Below are 14,872 nucleotides of genomic sequence, written 5' to 3' on the forward strand. Positions count from 1 at the left end.
CACTCGGAGGTAGAACACCTCAGGATAACACACTAATAGGCATAACCATTAGTTTTCTGAGTAATGCTAGGCATTCTGGGGTCTGGCAACAGAGGAGGAGGAAAGAAAAGAGCAGAGAGTGGGAAGGAGCAACAATCATATTTCTATCTAGACATTTATGAGAGAAACAAGTTAAAAAATTAGACGTAAGCTAGAGTCCTTCACCAGCGCAGCATTGACATAGCCTCCATTAAATGGGGCTAAATTCCCAACTGCGCTAATAAGAGAGAGGAAAACAATGTGTTGGTAGGTAAGAAGAAGGATTAAGCAGAGCAAATTATCCTGATGATATACATCGATGAAAATTATTCAACTTTAACAACTCAACTTCCACATGAGTTTGTCTAAAAGCTGGTATACAGAATTAATAAGAATTTTTATATAAAGTCTAGGTCAATGGTTATTTAGTAACAACAGCTGTTTAAAATGTAGTCAGAATGTAGTCAGAAAGTGTTTTTCATTATTTAAATAAACAAATACCAAGAAATAATGAATCTACTCTAGAAATGGAATGTATTTTAAACAAATTGTGTCTTTACCACCCTGTACCACAAAACCAAATATCTTTTTTTAAATTTTTTAAATATTTGATTCTTAAGACAGAGAAAATAGCCTTATAAGGGCACTGTATCGTTTCCCTAATAGAATGTGGGATTTATTTTCCCTCTAAAAAATAGATTCTTAGTATAATATTTTAGAAAAACTATCACAATAAAGAAAAAAACTTTTAAATAACAAAACATGGGAGTTTTATGGCGCTCAAGAACGATCTTAAATACATTAAAATAAAACACCATCAAACAGTAAATTTCAAGCATTTTGTGTATTAGGATATTTACCGAAAGTAAAGCCTGAAAAAAAAAGATTAATAAGGTGGCAACTGTCAAATTAGATTTTAATCGTTTCTATTAATGAATTCATAATGAAGTCACAATGAAATTTAGTTCTAGTCTTACACAATCTAGAAGCCACATCCTTCAGTATCTGCAAGGGTCTTTCCGCTACCTTGGAAAATGCAGTTTATATTATGGTAGAAACAAATCTCTTCTGTTTAGAAACACTTTCAAAGTAACTGCCTGAACTTTACCTTTCTATTCCCTCCTCTTTCTTTACTTCTTCTAGAGACAGTATTTTATATCCTAAAATTCCTAGTAAGGGCCTAATATATGACATGTCAAACCTATGTTTGTAAAGTCCTCACAGTAAATCATATGGCTCAGAGGACACATAGTAATTTACTTTTGCTCATTTTTTTCCCCTTGCTTCACCTCCAGAAAAGAAAATTTTCATGTATATCGTGTGTATTAAATAATTCTGAGTAGCTAAAAATTTTTTAAATGATTCAGGTGACTTCGTTGGCAAGTGCAAATGTGTTATACCTTAAGGAATGATTGTATAGCTGCCCTGACATACACATTAAGGTCTCCTAACATAATTTGTTAGGAAGGTGCAATATGTAATAGAAGCCACACTTAACTGCTTGTTCTTAATGTCAGTACTCTTCAATGTTTCTTCCTCTGACTTGCTGTGACCCCTTGAGCCTCAATTTCTTTCTTCACCTATGAAATAGGGATCTATATAGTTTTCATTCTATTTCATAAGGATATCATGTGAACAGATAGTATAACAGATGTAAAAATAATTTTTTAAACCCTTGATATGGGATTCTACACAAGCAGAAGCCATCATTATTCAAAATGGAGTTATTTGTAGATTGAACAGTCTACATTTCACTAAGCATGAATTTAAGGGCAATGCTTTTTTAAAAAAAGCAAAAGAGTTGGGTAAAATGCTGCCAAACTTGTGTGTACAGTGATACCTGGGTGTGATAATCCACACATAGCTCCCATCTGTTATTTCTTAATTTGCCCTCAGCTGTTTCAATAATGTGACTTTGTTCATCACTTCTCAATCTTTTCAAAATATTTCTTTTCCTTTTTTTAAACTCACACCATCACAGTTATGTAATAGAACATTAACTATTCTCTGAACTAGGCAACATTTTTTTGCCTAAGCTTCTCTAAGAGTAGATAAAAAATGTTAACTATGGAGAAATTTCTTGGGGTCAGACTATATTCTAGGTAACATAAGAAAAGAAATAATTAAAGGATGAAAACAAGACTACCTGAGAACAAAATGAATTTCAGAAAAATAAAGGAGACATTTTCTGAAAATATTTAGGGGAACAAAAATGTGTACTTTGAAACATTAATTTCTGGAGATATTAATATGCATTATATAGAAATAGAATATGATTTGGGAAATACTGGAGTAAACAATCTTATTTTACTGCACGAATTCTAATATTCCTTGTAAATCTCTAAGAGGAGAATGAGTATGACAGGCAGTATTTTCCAAACTTATTTGATGTTTTGTTCAGAGTATCTCAGGGGAATAGTGCCCTATGATGAAAAAGCATTTTGGAAATTCCGAGCTCAGGAGTTTGGTTCATCAGGTTTGTCGGTTTTAACAACAGACCAGATGGGTGACAGCACATATTTACAAAATAAATGCAGTATGGCCCTTGACTTGCTAGCCCTAACCAAGCTTTCAGCTACACATCTTTTCCACACACAGAAGCTCAGCTCTATGCTGGCCATTCAGGAATTCTCCCTATTGGCAGAACTCTCCCAAACACTTCACGCACTTTTGTATTCCCATGTCTTTGTGTATGCTATGCCATCTTTTTGATGTCCTTTCTTTCTGCTACTTGCCTGTCAAAAGCCTATGTACCCTTCAATGTTCATCCTCAAATGTTCCTCCCTCTTCTGTCATTGTCTTTCATGTGTGCTTCTCGTTAAGGCAGTAGTTCTCAAACTTGGCTATACATTAGAAATACCCAGAGAGTTTTAAAAAAACACTGATTCCTGAGTCTCATCCAGCAATTTTGATATAATAGGTCTGAGATACAACCCTGGTATTGGGATTTTCAATTCCCCAGTGATTGTAAGACAGCCAATGCTGAGAACAATTGCTCTGGAGTCCATGATAATTTGTCTCTGTACTTTATAGACCTACATCCTAAAAAAGGGTTTAAGATTTTTTAGAGGAGAAACTTACCCCTCTTCATATGCACAGATCCCTGTACCCATAGACATTTTTGAATGAAAAAAGAAAGTACTGTATGATCTCACCTATATGTGGAATCTAAAACAAAACAAAACAAAAAACAAGCTCATAGATACAGAGCACAGACTGGTGGTTGCCAGAGGTGGGAGAGTAAGGGGAGGTGATATACTGCTTCACATAGAATATATTTTACCTGTTTATTAAATTAACAAAATTCATTTCACCTGAAAAAAATTATTGGGCTTACATTTCCAATGTTGATGCTAATTTTATTAAAAGGTTTTCCAAACTACTCTGCTTTTCCATTCCTATTGTATGTAAATTATATCATTAAGGAAAGTGGCTCCCAATCTAGCTGTCAATCAGCATAGAACCGGGAGCATGAAGAAATAATCAAAGCTTTCTACTCCCAGACCTACTGAAGCAGAATCCCTGAGGTTAATTTCTGAAGTTTATTTTGTTTTGTTTTAGTTTGGTGTAGTTTAGTTTAGTTTAGTTCAGTTTAGTTCTGTAAGCTGCAATTCTAATGTCAGTAGCAAACATTCATTTTGTGAATCAATGATTTAAAAGAGAAATTTTAAAATTTGTGGCTTTTATGAAAACATTTACTCATTATGGTAGTGTTTGGGAGGGTTCAGTAATAGAAAACAATATCATAAATCTATCCCATAAAAATAAATCATTTTTAAAAGATAATAATCATAAATCCCTAGAGAATACACATTATGGATGAGACGAATATTATTCAAATGCATAAGAAAGTATTATTTTATTTTACTATTTACAAGGCCTTCTTTCCATGTCTTAGTTTTAATGGAATTGGAATCGAATTGCCCAAAATTATGTAATTAACTATATTCAGCTTTTATTAAAATAACTAATTTTCTCAAGTCTGTTAGCATGACACTTGGTAAAAATCAATTCTCCAAGAGGAATTAGGAAAGTATAGGTCATTATGGGTGTAATAGCTCATGTTTTGAGCAATTAGGGGAAACTTTTTTAACTTTAAACTTTTTTTAACTTTTTAAACCAGGAATCTCAGGCATGCTATAACCCTGGAGTCAGGTAAGGCACATTTGACCCATCAGCCACCGAAGGGTCAACTAGACTTCACTATTCTGTTACCATATATTTTTTCCTATTCTCCCTGGTCACTCAGATAACTTTAACAGCATGAAAGAAAAATTCAAATTATGGCTGTATCTTCAATGACTGAATGAACTATGGCTGAACTAAAGGAAAGAAGAATCAGAAAGAGCATAAGAGCTTTCGAAGAGCATTAATTGTATTAATTAATGTGTTTCCTTTTATTAATGCCCTCCCCCACCAATTCTGGTCTTGGTCTTGTAACTTTCTGATTTTTCCAATGAGAAGTAGCAACTTGACTCAATGAGAGACTTGAAAAAGTGTAAGTTTATCCTTCTTTTCATGAATTCCTGTTATTACCGTGAGAACATGTCCAGTCTAACCTCCTGGAGGGATAAGAGGTACACATGGAAGAAACCCAAGTTGTATAACCAAGGTCCTCCTAGACCAGCCAGCTCACAGCAAACCCACCATCTGGCCACAGTTGCATGAGAAAGCTTCATTGAGATCAACCAACTTTGGCACAGATCACAGAACCACTCAGCTAATCTATAGACTCATGTCATTTTAAGTCGCTATGCTTTAGGGAGATTTAAAAACAGCGATAGCTGACACAATTGTCTTCAGTGTTTGAAAGGCTGTCCTGTGAAAGAGAACATTTGGATCCTTCTTGTGCCAGTTCTACTAAGAGAGAAAAATTTGTATTGATAGAAAGACAGATTTCCTTTTGAGAAAGTACTTTCTAACAAGTCATAGTTGTTCAAGGATATCAGCGTTGAATTCCCTGATTCTAGGATAATTCAAGTTGGGGCTAAAATGAATGCATTTTATTCATTCAACAATTATATATTTCTTCATCTATTCCTTTAATGCTACAAAATTATATACAGATGATCAGTATAAGTATGTTGTGGAGTATATTGGTTTTCTCATTCTTTAACTGGTATTAGAAACAAGAGCCAAGTACCCACTCCTCTAGTAATCCTCTTGGATGTAGCTGCCAGAATTTTCATCCAAGATTCATTGGCCATCATTCACCCTGAAAATGGAGAGATGACCACTATGTGGACCTAAGGAAACAAATTATTCATTCTATCATTCATTCGTTTTAAGGGTCACCAGCTAACAGGCTTCAGTTGGAGTTTGTTCAGTCTATCAGTGTTTTTAAAAATGTGAAACCAAATGTTTCGTGTTTTCCATCTATCACAGTTCCCAGCACTTCCTATTTCAAACATTTACAGTGCTGACCTGGTCCCTTTAGGTATTTAAGTTTAAAGACTTGGTAAGTTCTTACTTATGACTCACATTCTACCAAAAGTTATAGGAAATACAGAGATTCAATATGGATTCCAGCCTTAGGAATCCTACAGTTTTGGAGGAGAGTTGATCCCCTTAAGTAATTATAATAGACTGGAGTGAAACGTGCAGTAAAAGAGATGAAGATAAAATGACATGGGATCGCAGAATTAGAAACAATTGGATGCAGCTGGACTGAGAAGCCAATGCTTAATTAGTGGGCACAGAAATTACAGAGTCTCTGTTTTTCTATTAGTTGTTTCTCAAAGATGTCAACACTGGAATGGTAATAAGCATTTGAAATCTTCCTTAGCGATCTCCAACAGACACGTGGTCCAGATTATCACGTCCCTAATTTCATCCAAATTTTAATTTAATGATACAATTTAAAAGTGACTTGACCTACTACAATTTTCTTTTCCTTCTTTAATTAGGACTCAAAAAATCGCCACATTTGTATGTTAAAGATACAACCCTACTGTTCTTCATTACCACAGGTCTTCAAACAACTTGTTCCAAGCTCTTTGATCCTTAAAAATGTCAAATTAAATATTAATATTTTTAAAGCTGAAGCGATGATTTTCATAATAAAAGCTCATGACTTTCAATGCCTAAAAACAATTTGTTAATGAGTATATAATTAACATTTAAATATCTGTTTTGATGTAATAAACAACACTTCTAAAAATAACATCCTAAGATCCTAAAAGCTAGAGTCACCAAAACACCAAAAATAGACACAAATTTGACTCAGAATTAACACTTCTCCATAACAAAAAATATGACTCTAATGGAGCAGGCTTGGGATGTTACAAAGATAACTCTGGAAGCTTTATCATCTGTTCCTTCAAATGCACTGTGACTTGCCCCCTACACTTCCAGCAGCTCCAATTCAGGAAACGTTGGATGTTCCTCAATTAGAGATCAGGTCCAAGTGGCCTTAATCAAATACGTAAATAAACTGAAGCTTTCCCATGAGAACTATCAAAATTATGTCATGTTGAGTCACAGAACCAAAGAGACTAGGTTTATAAATACTGCAGACTTCTTTAACCTTATTCTCTATAAACCTACAGGTCATCTTTAACCTTACTATTATTTTTTCATTGCTATTATTATTATTTTTCATTGCTTTTTACCTAAAACTATAGGTAACAGGCTGATTATTCCAAATATAAAATTTTCCATATGGTATAAAACCGTATAATTATCCCCATTAGATCATTTTACCTGCATAATCTTGATTTTCCTCATTTCAAACATTTCAGATCTTTGAAAAGCAGTTTCTAAATCATACCGATGTCCTAGATGAACGCAAACAGCACCAAGCACCTCTAGCTTAGAAAACAAAATTTGCATAGCTCCTGAGTGAGAGATGCTTTCCCATGTTTTAATCTATTTCTTTTTCCTGGATCCATACCCCAAATTATTAATTATGAATTTAATACTTCCTCATGAAGTTGCCCTGAAGAATATATGCTTGTACCTTGTCTAAAAATATGCTAAGATTTTGATGAAGAGTAGCTCTTGGTATTGTTACCACCTACTGCTATTGCTGCCACTAGTGATGATAAGTTTATTGGAAATAATTGAAATTTTTGTGAATTGTGGGTGAAATAATATCAGAAGGAGTGAATTACTCACTTCCTGACTTTAAAATGTATGATAAATTACAGTTTATCTATTTGTGATGACCATTTAAAAATTAGAGCTACTTTTATCACAACTGGGGGAAAAAAAGGCACCACAATGTCTGATAGTTTTTTCCTTGATAAACATTTCCTGTCTTACATTCAAATGTATTTGTTGTTTTACCCTGATCTTCGTAATTTATTTTAAAGATCAATTGTGTCTATTCCTTCCCTATAAGTCATACAGTGACCTTTGACCAGCAGCAACAACATCTTGACCTAGGCAACTAAAAGTTTAATTTGTAATGAATATGTCTGTTATAAAATATATTTGTTCTTCTATTAATTAGCATTGTGTCTGATAATGTCACAGACTTTAAATTCATATCATTATGTCTATTTTCCAGAAGTTTTTTTTTTTTAACATCTTTATTGGAGTATAATTGCTTTACAATGGTGTGTTAGTTTCTGCTTTATAACAAAGTGAATCAGTTATACATATACATATATCCCCATATCTCTTCCCTCTTGCGTCTCCCTCCCTCCCACCTCCAGAAGTATTTTTCACTCTCATAGCAAGTGGAAATAACTTAAATGTTAATTATTTTGTTCTATCAATCAATTAATTGTCACTTACGTAAAAATTATCATTTAAAACAAAACCCTGAAACTAAATTTCCAGTATACAACTATGTAGCCATTGCAAGTCAATTCATTTTCCTTCTTCTCCCTTTTTTAAATAAATGAATTCACAATCACTTAGAAACAAAAACTGGCAAAATATTTTCATAAATATAGAGTTATATTTTGGATTTGATTTACATAGAGCTTTTTCTTATGAGGAAATACATTTCATAAAAGAAAAGGTCTTTAATATACCATTCTAGGGCTTCCCTGGTGGGGCAGTGGTTGAGAATCTGCCTGCCAATGCAGGGGACACGGGTTCGAGCCCTGGTCTGGGAAGATCCCGCGTGCCACGGAGCGACTGGGCCCGTGCGCCACAACTACTGAGCCTGCGCATCTGGAGCTTGTGCTCCGCAGGAAGAGAGGCTGCGATAGTGAGAGGCCCGCGCACCGCGATGAAGAGTGGCCCCCGCTCGCCACAACTAGAGAAAGCCCTCGCACAGAAACGAAGACCCAACACAGCCAAATAAATAAATAAATAAATAAATAAATAAATAAATTAGAAACAAAAACAAACAAAAAAATATATACCATTCTACTTCAACAGTTCACACTTTTTTTTCCATGTAATTACTTTTCACTTTGATGACTTTATACTAAATACATTTCTCTCTAAAGTACACATTTTTTTGTGAGAAGGTGTTAAGAAGAGACTTAAAGCACAGAATGTCATAAATACTTAAATATTTATGAGACAAAAATACCAATGTCCTATAATGTATTACAATTTCTTTAAATTTTGAAGTGATTTTGCATTTTATATTATTTGTTCACGTTTTCTATTGTTCCCAAAACACTGAAGGAAATGGGTCTGAAACATGGAATAATCAACACCTAGAAAACTACTGTAAATCGGCAAAGCAGTCAGGTGCTCCACCTTATTACTGTCTAAAAATCAGTAATATTACTGATTACTTATTACTGTCTAAAAATCAGAAATGTGGTGTCATCCCTGCATATTGGCAACTTCTGATCTAGCTTTGACACTGATGTTAATACACTTAGCATAAAGTGGGACTAAATAAAAATGATTACACTCCGAAAGGTATATGATTTTAAATATGTAACAGATATTTTATGCTATTTCTCTATAAAGAATAGATCACAACCTAGAAATTAGAATTCAGACCCAGCAATAGGGTACTAACCATCCCCAGTAGGTCCACAAACAAACAAAATTAGGACCGCTTTTCTTTTCCTAGGCATCTCACTGCTTTCTACATCTTCATGTGAAGAGAATATGCCTGCCAAAAACACACTCAGAATTCCTCTGCTAACAGACACTTGTAAAAATAAAACTTTGAAAAGACATAAAGAGAAGAAACAGCATGTTCTAAATGCTATGAAGAACCCAGCATGATTTTCATTGGTCTTGGGCCCTGGCAGCCATTCGACTTGCACTTTACTGTCTCAGCTCTAGGATGCATAGACCAGTTCTCAATTCTAGGGCTGATGAAGAACTATTTGTATGATTTCATTTGTATCTTTTTAGTGCTACTTCTAATGAGAAGTCACCCCAAAAATAACTTAACCACTTTTGAATTCTGAAAGAGGTTCAAAATGTTGTTGGTTCTAAAAAACACTAAATAAGGCTTAACATGTAAGAAGAGTTTCAATTTATTTTTTAAATTCATTTTTCTACCTACTTTCAGAAAGAATTTGAAGCAACAAACAGAAAAAGAAAAGATGCACATACAATAGAATTTGATAAAATAAAATATCAAATCAAGTGGGAGGAGATAATTACAACAAAAACCCAGACTTAAACACTTCATGGCAGTGAAATTCAGATAGGAATTATTTTCACTGATGCAATTTTATTAGGAGAAACAGATTTTTCGTGTATCAAAGTCTAAGATTGATTCATCCGCTGGGAATATAGAAAGTTCACTAAGCAATATGAGTATGCAGTAAGATGGAAGTGTCTTCAGCAATTGTTTTACTGAAGTTACATAAAGGTACTTCATCTGAAATGTGCTGTAAATTGATGAATCTTTTTATATAAAGAGATTAATTATGATTACTAGAGATAAAGCTCTGTGGTAATACAGGAAAAGAAGTTTTTAAAGGTCTAAAGAATGTGTGTATCAGAGGGCTTTCATATCACGTTGATTCATATCTTGGATTTTAAAGATCTATACAATTTTATTTTCTAAGTGCTGAGGAACAAACTCAGTGTTGTTGATGGAAAACACATTAATACATGTTTTGTAATAGTGTTTCCTTCCTGGAAAATTACAATATAAAGCCTAAAGTGTTTCTCTTGAGTAAAGGGAGAACCATCTCTTCTCGGTACAAGTCTGAGCTGCAAGAACATCTGCAGGAAGAACCACAAAATATGTCTGAGATGCATCATTTATATATGCTCAGGGCTGAATAGTCTCATTGATCCCAAAGTAACATGTGAAATGCATGAAAGAGATCATATATACTCCCGCCTCGGCCATAAGAGAAACTCTGCCTTTGTTCCTTGCTTCACAGGTCTGACATGAAAATGTATATCTAAAATTTCCATGATAGACTTTTAAAACATAGATTTAATAACCTAACTATGTGAAATGGTTTGGGAATCAGCACTGTAGGAGACACATTCTTAGAGGCAGTTTCTTAATAGCATGTAAGATTCCTCCCAGCCTTCCCAATAGCATACCAGCCATGGAATTTCAATATTCATCATCTCCTCTAAAAACCTCTCAACTAATTTTTTACACTTGATGGATGACTTTTACTATCTGAAATTTAGGGAGATCATGCTGATGAAAAATTGATATTAATTCAGTCTCAAAAATTAAATTTAAAAAATCTTGCTCTTATCTTTCTCAATTCACTTAGGTACCAGATTAGTCTGAAATCTGTCTTTTCCATTATAATTTCCCACGATGTTGTTACCTCTTTTTTGGCACCCATCATCGGCCTGTGCCATGGTTACTTAGATATATACTAGATGATCTGCCTTGTGAGGGCAGGTAAGGTTTGTTTTTTGTTATCATGTCTGGCCTCCCCAGTGCCATATCCCAGATTATGGACACGTCTAGTCAACCAGAGAATGCCAGGTGAATTGAATTAAAGCTGTGGGTTCAACTCCAGAAGAAAGTAGCATGTATATAGAAATTTGAATGGTGTCAATATGTCAGATGTTCCTAAAATAAATTCTGGGCTGATCTCTCTTAAAGACTAAAATTTTAAATGAATTATTTATAAAAAGCAAAGATACTTCACAAAATTTCTGTTAAACTTGTAAACTAGCACATATGAAACATTCTAGCACAGATTTGCTTACCATGTGGATTGAGAACCAGTGTGCAAAGCCCTTAGGAAGTGGGGTGCACACAAGTACATACTGAGAAGGAAAAGTCTGGTACATGGGTCTCTGACCAGAAAGGTCAGGCCTAGAAGGATGTCTCAGTGTGAAAGCCTGGACAGCCCAGGAAGAGACCAAGAGGACAAGGGAGCTGTGAAAGGAGGCTGACAAGAAAATGAAGTGAGACATGGGATATGGGCCAAAGATGCCAAAGCCAAGCTTAAACCACTTCCCATCTTGCCCAAAAGCACAACTAGCTATTAGAAAGCCCATGCTGCATTTTACTAAAGAATAGTCTAAAACTTTCTCTGAGGAATTACATCTAGTCATTTGGATCTTTTAAGATACTCTCCACCTCCCTTTTCCCTCATCACAATCACATCCTGATTAAAGCAAAGTCAGCTGTCAACATGCCAGTTGACCAATCAATCCCACCCCACATCTAGCCTTAACCTGTTTTCAGTCAGGGACCCATTTCAACACTTACTTGAAATAATTGCCTGGGTGAAAGTATGTCCTCTTTGGTAGCTGTGTTTTCTGTTCTAGGTCATCAGGATGATGAAGCAATCATTTGAATTTACCAAATTTTATTCTAATTATCTGGACAAAGAATCCCACCTTCCACAAAGGATCTGCTCTTCATATGAAAAATAACAGAAGCACAGTCGAATTGCAATTCCCCTGCGAGTGGCACCTTAGCATATAATTTATCAGGAGGAGACAAGGATTTGGCATAAACCAATGAAAGATCACCTGCCACAAATCGCAACAGCTCCACAATGGAGTAATACACTAAAGTTGATGGCTAAGTGGATCTGATTTTATCCAACTTAACCTTGCCCTCCTGAACTTCTGAAGGTGCCCTCTTCAAGTGATGCCTCAGTGCGGTTGAGTTTGGAATTATCTGTGCAACTCTCATACCTCTTTGAAGTCACACATGCACTTGAGAGAAAATAGAAGTGAATTACGTAGGGACTGGAAGATCTTTTCCAGTTCCTGACATAAGAAATATGGCCGGCGAATACACATCTTGTGGGGGTCATTTTGGATTTTTGGTTAAATTTACAAATGCATATTTAAGTAGACACATTATATGAAATCCATAATATAGATTTAAAAATATTTATCTTCAAAAGGTTTTAAAACAGATTTGGGCTAACATTTTGTTTTAAGCATTGCAAGAGTATATTATTTGCTACCAATAATATTGTTGTAATGCTTAATCAATACATAAAATGGAAACATTTTATAAAACTATACTCCTTGAGGCCCACTCTTATTCATTATTTAACAACCACGGAATGTCAGGAATTCCACCCATAAACTTCTATCATCCTGTTGTTAATTCAAGATCAACAACTAGTGGCTGCAAATTGACTTTAAAATTTAGTATTGTTAACATGTAGTATCTCTGCTATATTTAAGATATTATCTGGGGGGAAACACAAATTTGTTATCTAATTAACTTTTTTTAATTGTCTGTTTTAAGAGGCAGAAATTGTTTGTGTTCATTTTCTAGCTACTTTAAAATTCTTAATTCCCAATTCTGGATTCTAAAGCACGTAACAGGTAACTAAAGAATCAAGAGTTATAGAGTCAATGAAGAAATTGCTGCTCTCTTAGAAAAAGAGTGTCTCTCCCCTCAAAATAAAACCTTAGCCCAATCCATTATACTAGATCTACATTCTGCCTGGCCCAAAATTCCACCCCAGTGTAAAATATCTCCTATTGCCCTACTGTTTCTTTAACTGCTATACAGATACTCCTGAACTAGCTGTAAGATGTACACACTCTAGTATAATAGCCATCAAGTTCAAATTTGTCTCCCCATATATTACTTCAAAAAAGTGTAGCATTCACAGCACTGAAATACTACTTCTGAGCGAAATCAGTTGAAAGAACCAAGCACAACATTTCCCATTTACAGGGCTATGCAACCACTAGAAACAGGGAGGGATTGCATAATGTTTCAGAAGTTTTTCCAGTGCTATGTCATTCATGTGCATAAAAAGCTAATGCAATGCATTTCTAAAATACATTTTGAAGAATTAATAAAAGCTTGGGCATAGGGTTTCAGAAAATAGAAAATAAAAGGACTCCTTCAGTATGCATGAAGTTAAACTTTAGGCACACTCTTTATTGCTTTGCTGTAGCTTAGTGCCAGAATTCCCAAGTTAAGTATGAAAAAGAGAAAATACTTTTCCTGATAGCCCTGGAGCCACCTAGGATGTAGCATGACTTACCTAAAGATGGGTCTTTGGAGATGTTTCCTCCTGATTGTGACATGGTCATCCATTTAAAGGTGAAAGTTTAACTTGTTCCTGGAAACCACTCCAGAAATCCAGGGAGAGAATGTGGAAGCTTATCCTGATCTATTGTGCTGCAAGGAGCCCAGAAGGAAAAAGTAGTTTTCTCTTTCTCTTTTTGGGTGCTCGAGAAAACTTCCCTGCTCTCTGCCAGCTGAGCAGTGTGTCCATAGAGGCCACATAAGACAGGCACGTTGGGGCACTCCCCCACGGAGCAGGGTGTGCAAAAACACCGAGTCACGTTGACATGGACAAGAGAAGTGCACAGGACCCTCAGAAACAGAACAAAACAAACAGAAACCTTCCTACCCCCGTGGCACCCAGGTAGGAGCTCCCTAGGTTATTGCAGCCATGAGAGCACTCCTTCCACATGCTGGTCAAGCTCGGAAAAGCTAAGTCCCTCCCTGTCTTTAAAACAGCCCGTTCTGAGGCTCAACTTTTTTCTTCAAAATAAAAGTTGTACAGCTGGTTCAGCAGTCCCATGTGAGTACCCTCTGAAAGTTTGTTCTGTTAAAATAAGAACTGTATACAAATTAATGAAGAAAGATGGACTCAGGCTGCATAGCTGGCTTGGATTCAAGAGATTATAATTATTTTACAATCTTGCTTTTATTCTCGCTGGATGAAGTGTGGAGACGACTCAACATTTTTGGCACTCATAACCTAATAACCTACACTTGGCTGAAGTCGAAGATGCCATTTCAACTGATAGAAACCCCTGTGAAGCTAGCCGGAGCTACAAAAGTTAGAAAAACAAAAATTTCTTAATTCCATCAGAGACATTGTACCCAGATATCTGTACCCAAGTGTAGTTTTCCAACTAAGAGGGGACACTGCAAAAAAGATATGGAAATACACACACACATAGAAACACAATTTTTTAAGCCCCCCAAAACTCCCTGGGAACATAAGGTTTTTATATTATACAATCAAATTTTAATTTATGAAAATAAAAAGAAAGAAAAGTAGATATAAGAAGTTGTGAACAGCTGAAAATAAATGACATTAAAAATCGTTTTACTTGGAAGACTTAGACTCACACTGCAGGGACTTTTGTTCAAGATACAGATAAGGCGAATCCCCATATTTTAATATAACTTATTTTGGAGACATTCCTATATCTAAATCACTAAAAAAATTTCTACTCAATCGATAATGTCATGAGATTCCAGGCCAGAGGTATGTTATGTAATAAAATAAACCATCTCAAAGCATGATTAAAATGTTTTTAAAATATACATGTAATAAAAGGTGAAAAAACTGAGAAACACACATGCTTTAGTTGAATAATCCATACAAATAAGGATCAAATGTCACAGAGGGGGATATGATCTATATGGTGACAATCTGTAGCTCTTAGCACCCTCTAAATATGTCCACAGGAGCAAGAACACCTTTTTTTTTTTTTTCCTCCCAGAGGAGAGACAAAGAAGAAGAGAATTAAAAATAAATCATTGATC

The 14,872-nt window shown here is 35.1% G+C and overlaps 1 protein-coding gene across 4 annotated transcripts in view; it reads right to left on the reverse strand.

Annotated features, from left to right (window-relative positions):
• PDE1A (phosphodiesterase 1A) overlaps positions 1–13,783 on the reverse strand; it is a 266,843-nt gene extending 253,060 nt beyond the window's left edge. For all 4 annotated transcript variants that reach the window (XM_059928274.1, XM_059928273.1, XM_059928275.1 and 1 more), the window contains exon 1: positions 13,350–13,783. In XM_059928274.1, coding sequence (XP_059784257.1) covers positions 13,350–13,402 — 53 coding nt within the window. In that variant the 5' untranslated portion in view covers positions 13,403–13,783. The remainder of the gene's footprint in view (positions 1–13,349) is intronic.
• Between the last annotated feature and the right edge of the window lie 1,089 nt (positions 13,784–14,872).

This window comes from Balaenoptera ricei, chromosome 7 (assembly GCF_028023285.1).
Source record: "Balaenoptera ricei isolate mBalRic1 chromosome 7, mBalRic1.hap2, whole genome shotgun sequence".
Taxonomy (NCBI): domain Eukaryota; kingdom Metazoa; phylum Chordata; class Mammalia; order Artiodactyla; family Balaenopteridae; genus Balaenoptera; species Balaenoptera ricei.